General features: G+C 30.9%; 2 protein-coding genes across 5 annotated transcripts; one reads left to right on the top strand and one right to left on the bottom strand.

Annotated features, from left to right (window-relative positions):
- Nucleotides 1-891: 891 nt before the first annotated feature.
- Nucleotides 892-5,596, bottom strand: Cpsf5 (cleavage and polyadenylation specificity factor subunit 5). Its single transcript, XM_072901516.1, has 6 exons — nt 5,289-5,596; nt 2,636-2,836; nt 2,375-2,438; nt 1,345-1,510; nt 1,151-1,265; nt 892-1,063 (listed from the first exon to the last, which is right to left on the bottom strand). The coding sequence occupies exons 1-6, from the start codon at nt 5,405-5,407 to the stop codon at nt 1,042-1,044; spliced, it is 687 nt and encodes a 228-aa protein (XP_072757617.1). The 5' UTR covers nt 5,408-5,596; the 3' UTR covers nt 892-1,041.
- A 123-nt stretch (nt 5,597-5,719) lies between these two features.
- Nucleotides 5,720-22,296, top strand: LOC140670741 (uncharacterized). 4 transcript variants are annotated; one of them, XM_072901492.1, is made up of 5 exons: nt 5,745-5,943; nt 6,512-6,598; nt 7,519-7,777; nt 17,364-17,533; nt 18,483-22,296. In XM_072901492.1, the coding sequence occupies exons 4-5, from the start codon at nt 17,391-17,393 to the stop codon at nt 20,977-20,979; spliced, it is 2,640 nt and encodes an 879-aa protein (XP_072757593.1). In that variant the 5' UTR covers nt 5,745-5,943; nt 6,512-6,598; nt 7,519-7,777; nt 17,364-17,390; the 3' UTR covers nt 20,980-22,296. The 4 variants fall into 4 exon arrangements, 2 of the variants coding, with proteins under 2 accessions (XP_072757593.1, XP_072757584.1); XR_012047617.1 differs by lacking the exons at nt 6,512-6,598; nt 17,364-17,533; nt 18,483-22,296 and adding exons at nt 9,808-11,765; nt 11,850-16,823 and having other exon boundaries at nt 5,720-5,943; XM_072901483.1 differs by lacking the exon at nt 6,512-6,598 and having other exon boundaries at nt 5,750-5,943.
- The last annotated feature ends 949 nt before the right edge of the window (nt 22,297-23,245 follow it).

Genomic DNA, 23,245 nt, shown 5'->3' with positions numbered 1-23,245 from the left:
ATACATATATAGAAAACTTTTTTGTGATTTTATATGGAACTAAATAAAACACTTGTTTATTTTTTCAAATATTAAAAATAAAAATTAAAATAATTGAGTGTCGTTTTTACTTTTTCAATTTCTCTCATAATATATCTTTATAAGGTTTAAAATATAATTAAGTTTTATTCAAAGTGATATCACTAATATTTAAAATTATTATATATTATTTATATAATTGAATGTATAATTATTTTTTAAAAATGAGATTAATTTTTTCGAATTGAAAGGTGTAGCTTTTATTATAACAGAAATCAAAATTATTAATATTATAGAACTATTATATTAATAGTATAGATATACTATTGTTATGTAATATTGTGTGTGTGTGTGTATATACATACATATATATATATATATATATATATATATATATATATATATATATATATATACATACATTATATTACATAATAGTATACCTATACTATAAATAGTTCTACAATATTAATAATTTTTATTTCTATTTTGATAAAACATACATTTTATTCTAAAAAATTAATCTTATTTATATATTTCTTTTTTTCAAATCTTATTTTTAGAAAATATACATTGCTTGGCTACTCATTTTTTTATAAGTGTTATATTCTATAACCATCATAAAAACTTTACAAAAATTCTTTAATTACTATTTTGATAAATTAATCACATCATTGTAGAAATTACTCCGACAGAAACGTTCTTAAATTAATCAAAAGTAAATTGAAAGTTGTATGTGTCAGATTATCATACATATCTGTCATAGCATTCATCATATATCTCTCACTGTATTGTTAAAAAAAAATTACATTTAAATACAAAGGTTGATGAAAATGGCATTATATATGGGTTATATAAATACTTAAAACATAGTTTAATTCTCGCAATCCAATGTATATATTATACATACATAAATCAGAAGTTTTCTAAATCATTCATCACCTCATACATACATTTGTCAAATTTGTAGTAGATCTTGTAAAATTAAACAAAATACGCCAAATATTTTCTCTCATTTTAGCTTCACATATAGATGAAATTAAATCTGAAACATAAATGAAAGTACTTTTATAAAACTGTTTTATATGTTTTTATTTCTTTATAAGATATAAAGCAGATTGTTTAAACTTACCTGCACAATGATTGTGGTAAAGACGAAATTATGGGACCATAACCTTGTGAATTATCGTACAATTCAAATAGTGGTGCGGCAACTAATTTGTAATTTTTTGGTACAGCAAACAGAGCTAAACATATAAAGAAAATTGCATTAAATACATGAAATCAATTTAGATTATAGATTAATAAATTTTTTATTTGCCATGCCTTTTTCTTGCAGTTGTACCAGGAATAATCTCTTGTGTTCTTTTGGTTTTGTGATGTGTGGTGGTACATATGGATACTGAGGTGGCTCAAAATTTGGACGCCACCAGTTTCCAATTGTATCTTCTATAACCCATTCCTGCTTCACCCCATCCTGCCGTCCAAAAGTCTAGAAATCAATCCAGTTTGTTGTCTGATATTGTGCTTTACTGAATTTCGATTAAACTATGAGATAAAATACATTCTTCTTCGGTCAGTCCACTAAGAACATGGTTGCACACGTTTTATTACATTTCGAGACATTTATAGTAAGTACACAAAAACGGATATAAAAAATTGATACTAACAAGTATCAATTTTAACAATATTCAAGTTCATCGACGATTAATACGTAACAAGTTTTTTTTTTAAATTAAAAGTTCTGATGTTGGTATTTCTCAAAAGAATATGTATATTTTCTTTTTACTTATGGTATTTATATATGAATACCTAATTAAACAAAACAATTATTGCTCATATACCAGTAGTTTTGATCAAGCATATTGCAGAGATTACAAATAAAACAATGTCAATTGCGAATGAATTTTTTTACAATGAGATTCTAAGTTCTTTGATATATATGATCAATTTTCTTATAGCTTATAATTTAAAAAAAAAATATTTATATATACAGTCTTCTTGTCATTATTTTACATTCTTCTCTTTTTGTCTCTTCTCTGTGTTAACACATACACAATGAGAATAAGAACAATGTTCTTAGCCAACCAAATACAGTAAATAACGAGCGATCTCTTCAAGAATTATCAACATTAAAGTGTCCGGGCATGCAGCACGCTAAAAGTACAAAACATTATAAGAATAAAAGAATAAACCCGCATATGGAGCTACAGGCCCGGTTACATAAGTTCTACAAATGGTTGCAGGATTTACAATAATAATGGTATTTATAAAGACAATGTTACAATCTAACGATATGAAAGTGCCACTCCTAGCCAGCCTGTAAGGCAGCGTAAGACGTCGTGCTAACTGTTACCTCTGTAAGGAGCCGTTTTAGGCCCTCTACCTCATCTTCTCCTGCATTGAGTTCTCCACCAGGTCTGAAACAAAAATAAAAGACATATTTTAAATTCAATATTGTCACTAAATTGTGAATGTTTATACAAATATATAATTTTTGTAATTATTAACAAATATTTTAGTTTTATTTTATTTGTTTCAAAATGTATGCTTTTCATCGCATTTGTACAATTTATTTGTCATGCATTATATGATTCTATGCAGTCTCGAAACTTACAATTTGAAGAATGTTGTGCCAAGTTGCAGAAGGAGAACATGTGGCAATCCGTGTTCATGTACTAGTAAGACGCCTTCTACGCTTCTCCGCATGCCGATTTTGTCAAATTCATCTCTCATACGCTGAAATCTCGCTGGTACTGATGGATCTTTCTCGAAGAGTGGCTCTTTTGTTCCAAATGTATAGTTTGTCAAAGGATATCTAAGATAAATGAGTTGTATTCTTTTGTTAGCCTTATATTTTTAACTTAATCCATCAGTAATTACCCAGTTTCTTCAAATACAACTTGATGCGGTATTACAATATTGAATCATCATAACTATGCAAGTACAATATAACAATTTAAATAAGTTTTCTTTCTACTTTCTCAGTATTAATTTTTATATTTTGATATAAATAATATTTATACTTTTATAATTTAAACAACAGAGAATATATACATTCAAGCTATAAAGAAAGTCACTTGAATTATTACAAAAAGCCTTTATTAAATAAAATTTTTAATTGATTTAATTTATGCTTATCTTCTTTAATTTTGATTTAAAATATATTTTTCTTAATAAATATACATTATGTATCAGATATTTATGATATTGCAATATATCAGCAAAATTTTGTAATATTAATAAAATATTATCATTTATCATTCTTTACTGAGAATTTTAATACAATAAAATTTTTAATCTTTATTCTACTTTTTTCTTTACATATTTAATATAATTTCTGATTTTCTAACTTATGTTACAATTTAAACATAATTATATAACATAAAGCGAAAAATGAATATTGCAATGTATAATATACATATAACATTTACATTTCATATGAATATAATAACAGCTTATTTGCCATTAAATTTTCGCTTTATATCAAATCTTCACATACGCATATATAAAACATTTTTACACACACATATACTTAAAGTTTTGGGTTCACTTTTACATTTGGTACAATTAAATTAATTATACAGCAAATATAATTTTTTGTATCATTACAATCATATTTCCACAAGTATTTTTTAACAAATAATAATTAGTAATTGATGTTTTTTTCATGTTTACTTGTAACTATATTTTGCAAAATTATATAAATCTATTTCCATATAATTTATTATTTTTCCAAATAATTTTTTATATATAAGGATATATATATATATATATATATATATATATATATATATGTATGTATATAAAATTTGTAATATATTTGTTATATAATGATATTGTATAATGTAGTATATTATTACATATGATTACATATGATTGTAATGATATATGGCATATGCAAGTTTAGAAAAGATAATAAAATGGAAGTTTTTATAAGATGATAGAAAGAGAGACTAAATCAAAGATTAATATTTGATAAAATGTATGTACAAATGTATGTGCATATTACTTTCTGCATATTATTGAAATATGTTTATATACATTTCAATAATATGCAGAAAATAATGCAAATTTTTACATATATTTTTATCAAATATATATTATATATACATATATACTTATAAATATATACTTATAAATATATATTTATAAATATATATTTAATAACAATTTAGTTAATATGACTTAAACCATTGCAATTGTAGCATTATAGATGTACATATAATCATTTAACACAAATGATCATTTATATGATGTGTCATTTATAATGTTACATAAATCTCATGTACAATTGTGTTTAAGAGGAGCTTCTTCATTACTTTCTTATAACAAATTAGTCAAAATATAATCACAATATATATATTATATACTATCTTAAAATATAAAATAAAATCTAGATTATATAAACTACCTCACATAAGGGTAGTACGTACACATATACATATAAAACATAGATATATCATATTTTACATAAAGTATAGAATGCAAGAGAGAAATAATGGGGAAAAAATATATATATATATATATATATATGGGATTTTCCTAGCATTAAGAATCACTAAGTATACAAACTTAGAAAACAGTTTTGTTAAACAACTTCATTCAATTTCTAATGCATAAGATCTTAAAATATTCTGCATTTTAACAATCAAAACCAAAAGTAAAGCACAATAGAAATTTCTTTTATTATCGCACGCTATTATTACATATTAAGAATCAATAATCAATTCATATTAGGAATGCGAGAGATAAACCAAGGCAATAGTTACAAAAGTATATTTACAAACATTATAAAAAAAAAGTGAAGCTTAACATTGTGTATCAAATATTGATACATTTTGAATAACTTTTGCGATAAGACACATGTACTGGAGCATAAGATTTGAGAATTTCAAACAAATATTGTTACAATTGTGTATATAATTAATTATATATAAATCTCATAATATACTATCGAAACACTCTCTCTTTATTAATTCATAATACATTTATACAACAATAAATAAAATGCGTAGGCTCGCATATAAAAATATTGGACACGGATTGTTTAAAATCTCGGAATTTTGATAAAAAAAAATTAAATAGCCGCTTTACGATTACTGATCGCACAAAATAGACAACGAAATAGTTTAAAGAGAGCATAATTTCAATTATAAATGGCTTATAATCGCGTTCTATCGACCGGTCCTACAGAGGAAAGAGGCAATTTAGACATATCAGTTCTAGAAATATTGTGTAAATACGTCGCATATTATATAGCTACTTACAAATTTACAGTTCTGTTAATGGTGACCGATTGATTCTGCACCACTTTTCCCTCGAACGAACTGTTGCTCGCTCGCCGTGGCCATCCGCTGCCCTTGACTTGATTCGTTGTCATCGCCATTTTCGTTCTCTATGCACGGCTTGCAAGCAAATCGCGCCAACGATCACCGATCACCGACAGAATGAACGCAAATTAACGCGAATGTCGCCGGTGCAACTGGCTAACGTTCAGAAAACAACGGATGCAGTACCGCCGGATCGCGAACCTAACCTCTCTGTCAACCGACGGACCGACGCGAACTGCGCAGATGCAACGACGCAACCATAGAAACGCACCGAAGCTCGCGCCAGTTCGGGCGACTCCGGCCGTTCGCGAAGATTACCGAGTGGCGTCGAACGATCAGCGCCTCGCAACCAGACTCTCTCTATCCGACGAGCCAATCGGTACGTTCGGCTCGGTCTGCTTCTGCTTACGTCACGGGGTTCACGCGACCAAGCGCACGGCAAAGGCAGAGGACAGCCATTTCGACGCTCTTCATCCACGGTTGCGGATCATCGAAGCACTGGATCGATCGCGTTCGTCGCGTTCAAAAAATTGTTCTCGTCATGTATAGTCAGCCTTCATGAAACTCGCCTCACTTCCGCGTAACAATTTCGGTGAGTTAAATATGTATCCCGGCCGTATGTGTGCCGAATTATTTCATCTTACTCGAATCTCGCTCGTTCGCATCGTCGACAATGGCGGATTATTGTTGAATAACGTGACACGAAAAAAGATGCTAATTACTGCGCGAGTTTCGAGAAACTCTAGCTTCTTTTTTTTTTTCTTTTTTTTTTTTTCTTTTTTTTTTTTTTTTTTCTCTCCGTGAGATTTCACAGCGTTATTTAATGTTGATTGTCGATTAACGAGAAAAATTTCGCGTGTATACACTTGTTTTATAATTCTCGCTTTTACGATTTATTCTTTCGTTACAAGACGAGTGCGGTGTATTAACGACTTCCGTAAATAAAATCTGCATCCGCACGAAATTTGCCGGAAATTTCGCGTTTTATATGTTCCATTGTTTACTTAATTTTATTACTCGCACACATAATGTTTACATGTTGAGCGAGAAGTAGGAGCATAGAACAGAGTCAATCGTGTGATAGAGAAATATTTCGGGCATTAATTACTTAATTCTTTGGTATAAAGTGCCCAGTGAAAAGTGCTGTAGTGTATTTATAGAGATCACGTGGTGACTTGAAAAATATCAATCGATTCCAGAGTGTGATGCAAACAATACTAAAAAATAAGCCCGAAAAGTTAAATAAAGTATGTATAAAAAATTCAACTGAGGTATAATTACTGAATTTTTATCTATTCTTAGCGTCGATGTAGTAGGATACAAAAATCGAATACAATGAATCGATAACATAACCTTTTCAGTATTAAACTATTTTCGGTAGTAAAAAAATAATTAGAGAAAATTGAAAGAATAAAATATTATATTATTTTAAAGAGAAATAAATATTTATGCCAAAAAGAGGTTATCTTTACCTCTCGCTCACATGCAAGATCTTTATTCAAGTTTTGAAGCATTCTGATCATGTGTTGGTGCTTGATACCTTCTGTTTAATTTTCTATTTTTAAATGTATGTCTAGTCTATATTTTATATATATATATATATATATATATATAAATTTCTCTTATATAATATTTACATTTTGGAGTTGTCTATACATAATCTTACTTGTAATACATAATTATAGAATACTGCTTTTATAAGTTGTTAAAAATATTTTTCAAGAGAGAAATACAATATGTTCTGTTTTACAACTGCATTTCCTTTCAGTCGCAGGTATTTTGACAAATATATATCACACTTAATTGCAGAGGTAATATAAAAATTAAAAAATTTCTATAAATTATACTTGAAAATAATTTAATAAGAAAACTTTTGTAAAATTTAAGTTGGAAATATATATATTGAGAGATATGTCAAAGACTAAACTTAAGGCAAATAATTATAAAGGTTTTCATCAGGTTTTTATTAAATAAACTGTGCAAATTTGTCAGAGCATTATCTGCAACTAAAAGCAAATACTGTCATTGTGAGACATATCTGTGTAAAAAATATAAAATTTGTTTCATAATAATAATTGTCGAGGATAAGAAGTTGAATGCGGATACAATTTGTAATTTCTGTAAAATTATTTAGGTACAGTGAGAGGGAACTTGATGTATGTTGCAGGGTCTTAGACAGTGTGTGTTAAATATCAAGAACAGATTCGGCCTACTCAGAGGATTTTATACAATGATAATGATGATGCAGTTAGCTTTTCTGCTTCTACATTTCATTGTTCTTCATCACTGATGAGTGTCCTTCTTGATTCACTGCTCGGTCATCTTTGTTCTTGATCGCCTCTTATCTCCCGTCGTACATTTTAACTGTGAGAAAGAGAGAACAAGCGACAAAGTAAAGAAGAAAGAAGTTGTCTAAAATCCAAAAGGTAATGCTCTAAATCACGTAATAAAATTAGTTTATAATTTTGGAGGAAAAAATTGTTATGAGTCCATTATACAGACAAATTTAATTCTCTTGTAAGTCTATTATACAAACAAGTTGAATACTCTCGTTTTCTAAAGTGAGCGATATGTGAGGTATCTTTATTTATGTATCTTTATATATCCATACGTTCTCGATATTATAATTTTTCTATGATATATATATTCAGAATTTTATAACGGTAAGTAGTTTATAAACCCGTATTTACAAAAATAAAGAAGTTTTTAAAAATATGGCTGTAAACAAAATGGATAACATGATTTGCATTATAAAATATCTCTTCATGTGTCCTCCATAAGATATAAACCGCACGCACTTCATTTCTACTATTCTCTTTGATTTATTAAACTTAAATAAAAAGTTAATTAAATAAAAAACACAACAATGTAGCTTTTTCTGCTATGAATAAAAACATATAATTTTTCATTAAAACAATTATATAATGTTACATAATACTTATACTAATTATAATATACTAAGAAAAATATGAGAGGAAAACTATTAAAAGTGTCCTATACTCCAGATTGGGATTAACCTTAAAAAATTAATATATATTTATAAGTTATATTGCTAATTTGTATCTTTTTTATACTTTTATATACGCTGTCTTTAATGAATCATATTTTTGTAAAAAAAAAATAACGAACTATAATATTTCTCAGATATTTGTTATATTTTGTACACATAACAACTTTAACTTTATCATAATTTAGAATAATTATTAAATAGCTCTTTTAATTGATAAAAAAGAAAGGTAAGTCTTAATTTAACCTGTCATTGCTTTATGCAATGATAATTAATATATAGTTCCTTTCTTTTTCTAAAAAAAAAAATCAATTTTATGTCAGAATAACGGATGCCGAGCATTTTGAATTATGAAAACTGTAGAATATTTAAACAAAATTTTAAATTAATATTAAATTAAGCACGATAAAAATTAATATTTTTTTATCAGTTTTCTTTGTTAAGAAAAGACCGATTCTACAGTTTTAGCAAAGGTCTATTATTAAAATATTTTTTAATGGAAATCTTGAAATTTAAAATAGAGGCGAAGAGAAGTTTTTTATTATAAAATCCGGAAATTTATAGCTTCCGAGTGAGATATATTTAATTTGTCTTACTTGTGCGGCGAAATGCAGTTTTGCAACATGGTTTTTGGAGCTTGGAATCAAGATTAAACTAACTGTCTGAATAATCCTTAATATTAGTAAGACCTTCGTATTCCATTGGGACATAAAGGTGCTACAACTTATTTAACACATGCACGTGAAATAAAGAATTAAGCGTGAGAAGTATTTAAAAAAAACCATGGAATGTAAAAAAAAAAAAAGAATACATTCGTATTCTAACAAAATCGTTTATTAAATAAACTAAACTTTCGCGCTAGAAAAAGTTCTTACACAGAAAGTTACCTTATATGTTACTCATATGCGACAAAATTTGCGTTCTATAGAATTTTTCTCTACGTTCCTATCTCGATAACACCATGATAATACTCGTTTGGGTGTATAAACGAGAGAAAGAGAGAGAGAGAGAGAGAGAGAGAGAGAGAGAGAGAAATGGAATTATCATTACCAAATTAAAGTTAAAAATCACTATTATCATAATTGTTATTTCCAAATGGAATGAAGTAGGAATCTATTTGTGTAAACAATTCTTTTTTTTTTCTTTTTCGTTAAAAAAAAACTTCATTGAAGGTCTTCGGGGCTTTAGATGTCCTTAATGACTATTACAATAGGTAACGCTTTTACTTCTGCACTATTACTGCAGACAGATTATGTACATCGATATACATATGTATGTGTGTGTATATATATATATATATATATATATATATATACATACATACGACCCTGCAATGCAGCGAGGAAGCGCCAACAACGGATAAACTAAAATGTATTAGGGCGGGACTATAATTTATTGACTTGCTTCCATCGTTGCGAACGCTTTTTTACTGTGCATAATGCATTTCAGGTGGATGGCACACAGACTAATTTTTGGTCTTTTTCTCTCTCATACGCGAGTCGGAGCATAAATTACATATCAGCAAAAAAAAGTATCTACCTTTAAAAAATTTTGGCTGGTGCTTATCGAGTGGTATTTTTCTTTCATCGTATCCACAATAATCTCTATAATGGAATTTAATTATTTAAATGACAAGCGATATAATATAGATTCTGGCTTGTCGACGAGGAAGTCGAAATCTAAGGAAATTTTTATATCTTAAGTGATTAAGAGTAATTACTGCATGCGAACGATGTTGATACTGCAAGTACAGATTCCTTGGGAAAAACAGCAACTGTTGTTACATCTCATTGGCCGATATGACGATATGAATAATCATGATGTTTCGCCTACGTTTTACGTGATCTCTTTATGGTGTTCGAGTGAAAATGAGTTACGGCAGCGCGTATTCGTACACAACTCCCCCTCTTCTCCTCGCCGAATTCCTCTTTTCTTTTTTTTTCTTACATCTGCAAATTGTTCTACTTCGCGAAATTGCACGACAGCATCACCAGATATTGGCTGATTTCTACTGTGCTGAATAAATACTCTGTTTTAAGAGAATAATATTCAATATATAATATTTCAATATAAAATACCATTTTAGATACGCTTTTAGAATTATAAAGCATACTTTTTGCAATCTTATGTTTGCATATGCTGAACGCGAGATTTAAAAAAAAAAAGATAAAAATAGAAAATTATATTTCATACGATAATATAACAAAGCTAATTTATTGTTTTTATAATAATACACAGGTATACAAATGCAACAAGCAAAGTTTTTATCATAATCCAGATTAATAATTATATTATATTACTGATGTTAAAATTATTCACACATATTTGAATTCCAGCTTTGTGCAATGTTTTACAATATATATCCCTCCTATTTTATATCTAGGTATATTACTAAATTAAGGAGAGTATCAATTATTAGATGAATTGTTACGACACGGAACTGTTCGCTTATCGCAATCAGTATCGCGAATTTGAAATCAATAATTTTTACATTTCAACTTCGTTTGTCATTTCTATATCATTCATTTAAACTTTGCTGATAGAATATTGATAGTATCTAATTACCATTAGATATACCAGAATATCGATTAATATCTAATTACCATAATAATGACAACATTATTATGGTAATTAAATACTTCCTAGTGTTATTGACATGTCCAACGTAAAGCGACACCGACACATCACATCAATGTTGCTGGGATTTCGAATACATAATATTTGGATTCCAGTTTTATATCGCTTCTCGCTGTCTTTGTTTACGTCGTATAAACGTTTAATTAAAATCTGCTTAAAGAATATCTTACTAGATGATGAAACGTCGTGATCGGTACCTTCGTCCTCGGTGTGTCAACCGACTCCGAAGAATTTACTAAAACACTTGACGAATTGGTTTCTCATTTTCGTCGCAAGCATTCTTAAGTACTTCGAAAGTACTGTTTTAAGTCCTGTGAAGAAGCTGTGCCGCGCTATCAACGATAGGATACTTGCGGAAGAAGCGTTACACATGCGTTCAACATAGCCGCTTCGTCGTTAATTCCGTGAGAAATTCACGAGATCATCTCGAATAAGCGCAGCACGATCGTCGAGGTTTTTTTTGACTCGATTTCAACGAAAGGATTCAGCAGTTCATGGCAAATGGAAACCGAAGGTACGAGGAATGCGCGTGCAGCGTCGTCGTGCTCGTCGACAGAAACAGACACGTGTGTCTGACACTTCGCACTGTCCTGTAAAACAGCACAACGGGCAACCTGCCGATCAGTCAATCCAGAGAGATTGACGATGTATTTTTTTCTTTGCGATACCGAATTCTATTCCGGAAAAAGGATCTCCGTGTCTGCGTGCATGGGGATCAACCTGTGTGAAAACTTGTCTGGAGTGATTTAATCGACGTTCCTATTATTATGGTACGACATTTTTCGATCGTTTGTTTTGAAATTATCTCTAATGCACGTGAAAACGTAATTATTTTATTTTTTTTTTTGTCGCAGTTCCGTCTTGTATCGAAATTCGTTTTAGGAGATAGATATGATAAACGACTTGTCTCCTAAATGACAGAGTCGTGGTTGGTAATCACAGTGTCGCAACGGTGGAACGAGTAATATGTTAGTCATAAATAGCGGTAATCAGAGATTGGCTGATTGCTACTTTCATGGCGTGAAAATAACCGGTTACAGCGACTACCGTAATGATATATATATATATATCGAAATACAATTTCCGAGATATGCAACACAAAGTGGAACTCGTCCAAGTTGTACCAAATACTTTCCCTAAAAAAGAAAAATTTATTCCCTCCTTATTTGAACCAGTTAGAAATCGAAATTTGTTTCGATCGTGCGTAAATATCATTATTTACGAATGAAAATTATTTTCTCTTTCCATTAAACTATTCGTAACTGAAAACTCTTAAATCGAACTGCATTTCGCTGAATAATCAATCTCCATGTTTATTCATAAATGCAAATTATTTTCTTTAGTTACTACTTGTTTACAACTTGGAATACTTCGTGTTTGACTGTCAATTTGTTAGTTTATTTAAAATATTTAGAGATTGAACTCAAACTTTGCAAAATAATCGATATCTATATTTTAATGAAATTAAATTATTTTCTCGTAATTTAATCATTTATAATGAAGTAATTTTCCTCGGTCAAAAATTTAAGTTTATTCGAAGAAAAGGTTATTTTCTTATTTAATCTAACATTAAATTACATTTGGAGGTTTATTCAAAATGATATAAATATATACTTTTATATTAAAAAATAGAATTTTTTTATTTATTTTAAAAACTAAGGTTTTTTATTTCAAAATCTATAAGTAGCTAATTAAAAAAAACAAAGTTATTTAAAATAATTATAAGTCGATTTTTTTTTACTCAACAATTGATACTTATTATTGACTTATTTGACATTGCAATTTTGGAATTGATATGGAATAGATCGATTACACATTTGATTTTTATATTTATGATTTTTCCTGGGACTTCAGTTTCTGCATGCATGTCTGAAGAATTTACGATCGATAAAGAGAATAAACTCAATGATTGTTGACGCACGGCCAACATGCGTGGGTGTTTGTATGTCTTGGAGCGCTCCTGTGCCAAACCTCGGCGCCTTCGGAATTTGCTGTAATAATAAAGCCATCAAGCATACGTATAGGTTTTTCAGATCTTTTTTAGACTTATCAAGTCTCTGAATACTTGAATATAAAACTTGTGTATATCCAGATTAGCTCGTTTGCTCTATCTGGACTTAATTGATAGCGAGACTGAAGTGTGAATTTGTTTTTTCTACCTATAATAGATTAGCTCTTATCATTAGCTCTTTGAGTCTTCGAATTTTCATTTATTTATCAAGAAAAAGATTCAATTTTTAAGATCTTAAATTTTAAATGTTTGTATGCGTAACTGGTAGATTACAATGATTAAGTGACTATTTTTACATTGACTAGAAATTAATTGGGCGATTGATTTGATGATTTATATTGCTATATAACTATATTATTACTTTTTATTACTATATTTATATCATTTTATTTGATGATTTATTTTATTTTTATTATTTTATAAAAATTGGTATACACATCAGGCTCGTAAAATAATTAAAAACATTTACAGTATTTTGTCCATGAATCAACTATAATAAAAGGATGTTCGCCTTTAATATTTTCTCTTACCCTATTCATCTGTTATTTGGTTCATGTTAAAGTGAGAAACAAAGCACGCAACATTTTCATTTTATCTGTATTTTAGGTACATTATTAGAATAGGGACTATTGAAGGGAAATTTTATAATAAACACACAATGTTTGATTCCGATGACTTTACAATATGGAAATCAACTGTACGAGCAGTTATAATATTTACTTTATTAAAAAAAGCATTAAAAATTAAATTTAAAAAATTAAACTATTTTTATTAATAAAATACATTGAGATTTTTTAAAATTTACAGTTAATATTATTTTCATAAAATTAATCATAGCTAATTATTTCAAATTTATATTTTATGCTGACTCTTTCTAATTAAAGAATAATAAATAAATTCAAAATGTAATTTTAAACCAATTTTACAAATAATTTATTTATATTAAACATTAATTTTATATTTTTGATAATTCTGAGAATAAGATATATATACACTTAAATAATATCAAATAAATTTAAATGGCAAAACTTTTCTAAATAAATATATTAAAATAAATTTTTCACTAATTTAATAATTATCACTAACGTAATAATTACATACAATCATCAAACACTAAGACTTTTTCCGTTTTGCCTTTTTTTCTCATATGAGAAAAAAGAAAAATAGGGTTGTAGATCTATGCTTTACTCTTATTGTTAGTGTACGATAGTTACGACTCTAATAATCACTGCATAAGCCACAGAGAAACAACTCTTCAAATCATCATCATTATAAATAGACACCCGATAAAAGAAAATCTCAATATTTTCTACATTTTATAGCGTGATTCATTTATTATAAAAAGTAAAAACAATGAAATCTATGTTTTACAACTTCTGCAATGCAATGTTAAATGCCAGCGGTAATAATTCTGAATAAAATAATTGATTACTTGCGTGACTGAAATTAATCTCCTGAAATTAATAAAGCTGCAAATTAAGCTATGCGATTATATAGATGCGCAAATATGAGAACATACGTGTACATTATTCAAATGATTAATAGTACTGCAATCAACAGCCAGTACTTCATACAAACTCGATGTAAGCAACTTAAGGACGTTCGCCGTTTCAAATTCAATGCCGTCGTTCATATGAAAGAAGACAACACTATTTGTATAAGAAAGTGGGAAGAATTCTGCAATATTTATATATTGTTGGCTAAGTTTATATATTTTTATCATTTATATGAATAATTTTGTTCAAAAGGATAAATTAAGAGTATCGTGGTAGGATGCAAGAGAGATAGTGCAGTTGCACTATTATAATATTACTTTAAAAAGTATTACTTAAAAAATATAAATCTCTTTATACACATGTATATATATATATATATATATATGGGAAAAATAATTTATTAAAATAATAGACATATTAAAAATAAACTTACAAAGTAGATAAAGCTGTGAAAAACTTTTTGCTCTCCGATATTATTGAAATTATTACAGTATGAAATAATAAGAAAACTATTTTAGATTGTGCTAATCTCGCAAATTATTTCTTACATTGAATAAATGTAAATAACACAAATGTTTCATATTTTATGAAAAAGTTTAAATAATAACGCGGAAATCTGTATATATATATATATATATATGTGTAATCAAATTAACATATTTCCTTTTAAGGACGGGTTCTTTGGCCAATTTGAAAATAATTTTTTCTCAGCGAAAATATCGAAGGAGGTCATCATTTTTTGCTAATTTTTGCTTTATAACTAAAGCCCTAGATTAAAATTTTATTAAAGAAAACTCTAATTGAAATTAACTGAAGAATTAGGTTAATCTTTTAACTTTACAAAGTTTTTAGTTTCTGAAAAGCCCTTCTTTTTCAATCACTTTTAACTGGAAAAATAACTCAACATTTTCATTGAGGAAAAATTATTTCCAAATTGGCCAAAGGATCCACCTTTAAAGGAAATATATTAATTTAATTACATCCTGTATATATATCATTATGATAAATGTGTTCGATTATACTTCTCTTACATTTTTCTTTTTATCATATTCAAAATAAAAATCTATATGTATAATTGAAATAATAAAATTAAATACTACATAAGGTATAAGACAGTATATTTTTTCATTAAGAAATGATATATCGTTAACAAGCACTTAAACATTCATTTCACGCATACGATTAAACATGTAAAGCGCATGTCTTTCGTGGAAACATCGCTCAAACACCTTTTATGCTAATAAATCCGATTACTCGTTTCTATTCACATGTTTATTCTTGCGTGGCCTTCAGCAACGGTTCAGTACACGCCGTTAAATGCAAATGACTAAAAAGATTATAATAAAGTATTCATAACAATATCTCACGATTATACATTCACGAAAGAAATGAATGAAGCAGCATGGATTATTTCCAATACTAGGAGAGTCATCGATGTGTGTTATTTGATCAAAGAGATGCTTCGTTATCTACTATCTTGGTCGTACAATCTTATCTGTTTTCATCAGTAATGTAGAGAGAAAGTTTAGTTACTCTGCAAAGCATTGCGCAAGTTGTGACAGGACACGTTATACGCGTGAATATGAGAAATGCCTGTGCATAAACTTGGTTGAGAATCGGAGATTATTTTCATTTGACCAATTAGAAAGTTGTCACGGAGATTGGAACATGTTACGAGAAAAAAAAAACAAGACGAGAAAGAAGATAAATAATATTAAATTTTTTCTATTTTAACTATTTTATATGTACAATTACATATAAGCATACAATAATTTTGTATAAGGAATAATTGATTGACTATGAAATATAAAGCGTACACAAACTGTGCATTGTATAGCTAAAAGCGAAAACCGTAAATGTGTATCGACTGAATATTAGAACGTTTTAGTTCATCCTCAGCATGATTGGTTTGGGTAATCTCCTGCAACACGTATCTTTGTTTGCGACATATAAGAATATTTAAGTACTTTCACAATGAAATTTAGTCAAGAGGAGCCCAAAATTACACACGTTTTTACGTACCAATTAAAGTGTGCTTGCTAAACCATTGCTCATCTCTTAGGATTACTTTTAAACAAATTACAATTATTAACAAAATAAGAGAAAACGACAGTCTTTATGTTTATCATTTTTGAGTAAAAATATTTATTCTCCAAAATATTTCTTGATGCAAAAATAAAACAATTAAAGAAAAAGAGATGCTTTAAAAGGTCGAGCTCAATCCCTCACGATAAGACAAGATACAGGACAGTCGAGAAAAAAAATAAAAAGAATAAAAAAAATAAAGCAGTATTTTACACTTCCATGTATTAATATAATAAATATGTATAATGTAGTATAGAAATATTAATATCAATAAAAGTTCTCGTATAATGAAAAATTACATCTAAAAGATAAATGATATCATTAATATAATAAATACATAATATATAATAATAAGTTTATGTGACATATATATATATATATATATATATATATTATATGTTATAATATGTAATATATATGTATATAAAATATTAAATTTTCTAGCTCTTAAATAATATAGAATTTAATATATTATAAAAAAGATATAATTTAATATACTGTAACTAATGTATATTAAAAGACTTAATATAATGTAAAAAGACTTAATATAATGTAAAAAGATATATCTATCTGAAAAAAACATTTCTATTTTCATTGTTACCTTTCCTAATCATAGGAATACGCAATCGCGTATATATCTTGAAGATATTTGTCAATTATTCTGTCATACAATGGCGAATGATTTAGCAATTAGCTCATTGCAGCTCAATATAATCATTGAGGGTGCTCATTGTCTTCGTCGTTTATAATTTCGTTGCCTCACGGCTCGGTTGCAGATATAGACATCGAACGAGCTATCGAAAATGAGCGTCATAATCAGACTGCAAAATCTGGCGTGGTCCGCCAACGCATTGGACATACGCCAGTTTTTCAGAGGTCTCAGCATCCCGGAGGGAGGTGTCCACATTGTCGGTGGCGAATTGGGAGATGCGTTCATCGCATTCAGGTAAGCGCTGTCATACAAATCGATTGCTTTGAAGAGAGCGATCTGGCGAAATAATGGATATTTTCCATTTTATTTCTTACGTCGTTCACTCAACGATGTAGCTTCAATATTTTATATCATTATATATTAGATTATTTTCTTCATGATTTATACATAAAATTATAAATCAAATTTTACGTCATCTTTAAATAGAATAAATAAAATTTTGACAGATTAAACATTCAATAGATTATCTTTTTTCCGTCGCTTACAGTCGTTTACAGTTAAATTTCGTTTATGTACAATGATCATGATAACAATTTAAATAATATTTTATACCATTATATATTAGATTACTTTTTTCATGATTTATGCATAAAATTATAAATCAAGTTTTACGTCATCTTTAAATACAATAAATAGAATTTTGACAGATTAAACATTTAGTAGATTATCTGTTTTCTGTCACTTACAGTCGTTTACAGTTAAATTTCGTTTATGTACAATGATAACAATTTAAATGATTCTAATAAAAAAAAAAATTTTATGATTAATTTTGCTTCAACGATAAATTAGACCGTGGGTTATTTAAAAAACTATTATGTAGAAAGTTGTAACAAGTTGCTCATACGGATGCATAAAATAGAAAAGTAATTTCCGGTTATTATATAGTAATAGTGTAATAATTATCCTTTATATACTCGTAACGCATGCCTAAAACATAAAATTATCTTACGCAAGGACAAGATCAATATCCGACATATGAAACACATTAACATATCACTTATGGCTAAAGTTGTAATCTTGTGATCACAACTCTGAAGCGAAAAAAAAAAAAAAAAAAAAAAAAAACTGATACAATGCTTTAAAAAAGAATACACTAAAACATTAATGAGCTTTAGTTGCTAACGAATTTTCAAGAAAAGGGATCGCGACGTTAGAAATCTCACGAAAAGCTTCACTATTACAGTACCGACGAAGACGCCCGCCAGGCAATGATGCACGATGGCGGTAAGATCAAGGAGATGAAGATCAAGCTGCTGTTGAGCTCGCGCACTGAAATGCAAAAAGTGATCGAAGCCGCTCGACAGCAGACATTGAGTTTGCAATGCATCATGCAAACCGCGCCTGTAGCGGTGCCGCCAGCCGTAGTTCCTGGCAAGCAGCCCGGTTCACCGACGGACAGGAGGGATAAGGATAACGACAGCGAATCTAGCAAAGATCGGAAGGACAGGCGTGACCGATCAAGATCGAGGGACCGCTCGCGTTCGCGTGATCGCGACCGTGACCGAGACCGCCGCGATCGAGATCGTGGCAGAGATCGGCGACGCCGTGATCGTAGCAGGTCGCGCGACCGGGAACGCGACAGGCGAGATCGGCGACGTCGCCGGGACCGGTCCAGATCACGCGATCGTACGAGGTCGCGCGACCGCGACTCGAAGAGAGGCTCCGCGAACGATCGTCGTAAGGATACCAACGAGGACGACAACAACGACGTCGTATGCGTTGGCCAGTTTCAAAAGGATAAAGCATCAGCGGCTGCGTCCAAAAAGCCTCTCGAAAACGGCGTATGGGAGGTTCCGCCTCAAACACAAATGCAGGCCGCCTTGTTAGCACCTGGTATTTTAGGCGCAGGTGTCGCCGCTCTGTCCCAAGACTCGGACACTCAACGTTCGGCCATTACTGGCTTTGGCACATCCGTGATAGGACAGCAACCGATGCTGCAATCGGGACAATTCTCTATAAACGGTCTCAACGGTGTCGGTAATCTTATGCAGCCACACGTGCAGGCGCTCGGCCATACGGTGGGTATGACATCGTTAACGCAGAATTTAGGCACCGGGAATTTACCGAGTCTAACCAGCTTGGGAACTCGTTCTAAGGAGCCTTGGAATCAGAACGAGCAAAGCAGACTGGATCAAACTGGACGTTTTTCTGGCCGATCGAATCAATTCAACAATCAGGAATACAGCAGCAGCTATCGTGGCACTAGACCAAATAATAATTTTCTCAGCAAAATGCAGGAGCTCGAGGGTCGGCGCAATCCGCATGCGTTTCAGGCTGGTGCCAATTTCGGAAACTATGAGAACGATCGTCAAACGTCCGGTAGGAAGTCCGGCAGAGACTCGAGATTCTCGGACAACAAGAATGGCAGTAGCAGTGGCGGTCATTGCGTAGAGGTACGCAACATGCCGTTGACCGCGACGTATGCGGATCTACGTCACGCCTTTCAAGGTATCTACATCAGAAAGGACGGCATGAAGATAATCAACGACAATCACGGTAATCGCGTAGGTATCGCGTATATCAAGTTTGCTAAGGCCGAAGGTAAAGAACAAGCTCTAAGCGAAACGAGATATGTGCGAAATTCCGAAGTGGAGGTACTTCATTTGGACGAAAATATTTTTGACAAAGCAGTGAACTCTTATTCACCTGACAAGGAGGATGATGGCGACGTGAGAAATTCCATGTGTATTCTCTTGACTGAACTACCGTCCTTCACCAAAGAAATGGACATAGCTAAGCTATTCCACGATTGGAAAATCAACGATCTCTTCATCACCAGTAATAAAGAGTCTGGCACTACCCAGTACATGGCTTACGTACAATTCGCACGACTCGAGGACGCCAAGTCGTCGTTGAACACGACACTGAAGATTGGCAACAAGCAAGTGACTGCAACCGCTATCAGCGAGGAGAAGTTTGCGCAAGCGAAGCGCGAGCACGAGCAAGTGAGCATGAACCAAACAGATTGTATTCTCATGCGCGGTTTGCCCTTTCAGACAATCGACCGCGACATCTTCGACTTCTTCTCAGACATCGGCATCGTGCCGCTCTGCATTCATATGATGCTCAATCAGCAAGGCAAACCAGCGGGAGAGTGTTTCTGTGAGTTCGACTCGGCCGAGAAAGCGGAACGGGCTATCGCTAAAAACGGTCTGCCACTAGGTAAGAACGTACCCACTATCGAGCTAGTACCACGCGCCAAAATGCTCGAAACTCTCGGCATGATGGAAGCGCAGCAGCAGACGCAACAGCAGCACTTTCCGCCGATGGAGCAGCACCAAAGACCACCACGCTTTTCCGTTGGCCCATTAAGTCACATGCCGCCGCGATTCAGTAATACCGGTTTCGGGCCCCGCTGTCCACCCGGATTGATGGGCATGCCACGGCACATGCTGGGTCGACACCCGCCGTCTATGGACTATGTCGAGGGTTTCGGTAAACCTGGCTGTGTATTATCGCTCGAAAATGTGCCGTTCAAAGCGGACATCAATGAGATTATCGAATTTTTCGGTGACTTTGACGTTAAACGAGAAAACGTAATTCGCCGTTACAATGAAAGGGGCATGCCAACGGGAGATGCGCGAGTGGCATTCTCGTCACCTAGCGAAGCGCAACGAGCGCTCAAGGAACTCAAGCAATGCAAGATGCGAGAGCGCACCATATACATGAAGCTGGCGTGAGTTCCACCGGTTCGTTATACGCAGGTTGAGACTGACGCGTAAAGGGACATTGTCGGTGACGATGTTTTAGGTGGAAATAGAGGATGAAATGCAATATTTAATATCAGAAGATGTGTCTTCAGTGAATTATTCTAAAAGTCAGTTTTATACGAAATTCCGTGCCAATAAGCGCCACAAGGGTAAAGGACGCTTTAACAGTGGAATGTCTTCTTCGTGTGAAAAACTGTACTTCCCTATTAAAGTGGCGTAAGACTTCTTAGCGCGCCGATAAACTTTATCCATGTGTACATAGAACACGTAGGTTTAAGAATAATTAATTTTTTTCGTTCAATCATTTCGAATTATGAAGTGATCCAAACTGTATTTGTCTATCGCTGTTGAAAATATTCAGTCAGTTATTTTCCATGCATCGAGAACTGAGGTGGTGTTAGAGTGAGATAATAGTATTAAGTGTTAATTGGCAAAACGCGCTCGCCGCTAGTGATTCTTTTTTTTTTTTTTTTTTTTTTTTATGACATAGACTAGGATTTTGTCAGAAAAATGTAAGCGAATTTTTTGTAAAATCTGTCTTCTTGTAAAAGTTTGGCTTTTCCATATAAAACGCTGAATCTTTATAGACCGGCTTTTTATCCAAGACTTTTTGTAAACAGGACTGAATTTCTAAAAAAATCTGCAATATATAAAAAATTTCATATTATTTTTTCTTCTTTTATTTCTTATTATTAATATTTTAAATACCATTTGCAATACCAAATAACGTTTTAGTTATAGGAACGGCGAAAGCAGAGTACAAACTTAGTAGTTTAACCGGTTACGTTTGCTTTACATTTCATATAAAAACATTTGGACGAGCGCGGGTCAAGTGTCGAAGACGAACCACGTGAGAGCAACCCGTGCAACATGTTTCCTATAAAAATGTATATATGTATATTACATGCATTATATATGTAATATGTGCAATATACATATTTATACTTTACATGATAGATAGATAAAATATATGTATATTAAATGTACATAGACAGATTAGTCATCTGTCATAATTTTGTGCAACGATATGTAATATACATATTTATACTTTACAGGGTAGATAAGATATATGTATATTACATATATTAAATGTACATACATGGACAGATTATGTATCCGTCATAATCTTGCGCGACGATAAGTACGTCCATCGTTTGTGGACTTGTATAAAATAATTTATAAAATGAATAATATACCAATAAATTTATAGATGCGTACGATCCACATGCGTTGTCACAAGTTATGTTACACGAATACATTAAAGACTTCAATAAATTTTTATCTAAACTTCTGACTATGCCTTTATTCCACTAAAATCTAACATTAGCATAGTATTAACGTGCATAGATACAATAATTTTATAAATTTATTAAATATATTTAATTCAAATTATAGATCATTTTAAAAATTAATTAAATATAGTTAATTCAAATTTATATTTATTTTTCCAAACAAATGTTATAATTTTGCAGAAAATTTGCGCAAATCTTGAAACATATACATTATAGATTTTGAAGCTCTCGACAAATTATTTTTTCTTGTCGATTTAAATTCTATCATATTAATAGAATGTATCTTTAATGTTTAATCGGCTGCAACATGACCGTATGCTGATGTAGATGGCAAATTTCCTGTTGTCGACAGGATTGTGCCGTCCTAAGGGACGACTCCGTGACGAAAATGCTGCATCAAATCAGCGCTGCCTAAATATTGAGTCACGAGCTATTTCTGTAGCCGCGCCTCGGCCACAAGTCCATGACACATGGAACAGTACCGTATTTCAACTTGTGACGAATGAGACTCTTTCTTCCGCGTATATTAAATTAATTATAAAATAAATACAAAACTGTTTAATTGACAGTAAATTATATATACTCTCACATATGTAAATGTAATACCTAGCTTCTTTGTTTAAAATGACGCAGGCTTGTATTGTGAAAGAGTCTCTTTCTCTCTCTCTCTCTCTTAGAATATTTATATTGTGTTCCTTTTTTTAAAATGTAGAAAAATATAGATCCAACAATTCAGTTTATTGAGAGAAATATCATGAATGTGATTTACATAAACATAAATATCAGATGCACATATGTGATCAGATGGGAAACCTATATGTAAGATATAGAGCCACATATTATATAAATATTTCATATATATAGTATAAATTTTATATACATGTATATATATATATAAATATTATTTATATACATATTTATATACATATATATATATAAAATTT

The sequence above is a fragment of the Anoplolepis gracilipes genome, chromosome 1 (genome assembly GCF_047496725.1).
Source record: "Anoplolepis gracilipes chromosome 1, ASM4749672v1, whole genome shotgun sequence".
NCBI classification, from domain to species: domain Eukaryota; kingdom Metazoa; phylum Arthropoda; class Insecta; order Hymenoptera; family Formicidae; genus Anoplolepis; species Anoplolepis gracilipes.
This window is presented reverse-complemented; position numbering and strand designations above follow the sequence as displayed.

Bases quoted from the DNA above. Each gene is read 5' to 3' on its own strand.
- Cpsf5 (XM_072901516.1), bottom strand. From the start codon at position 5,407: ATGGCGATGACAACGAATCAAGTCAAGGGCAGCGGATGGCCACGGCGA. The intron at 2,837-5,288 runs GTAAGTAGCTAT...CATTTATCTTAG, and splicing joins ATTAACAGAACTGTAAATTT to ATATCCTTTGACAAACTATA. The intron at 1,511-2,374 runs GTAACAGTTAGC...ATTGATTTCTAG, and splicing joins TAAAACGGCTCCTTACAGAG to ACTTTTGGACGGCAGGATGG.
- LOC140670741 (XM_072901492.1), top strand. From the start codon at position 17,391: ATGAGCGTCATAATCAGACTGCAAAATCTGGCGTGGTCCGCCAACGCA. The intron at 17,534-18,482 runs GTAAGCGCTGTC...TCACTATTACAG, and splicing joins GATGCGTTCATCGCATTCAG to TACCGACGAAGACGCCCGCC.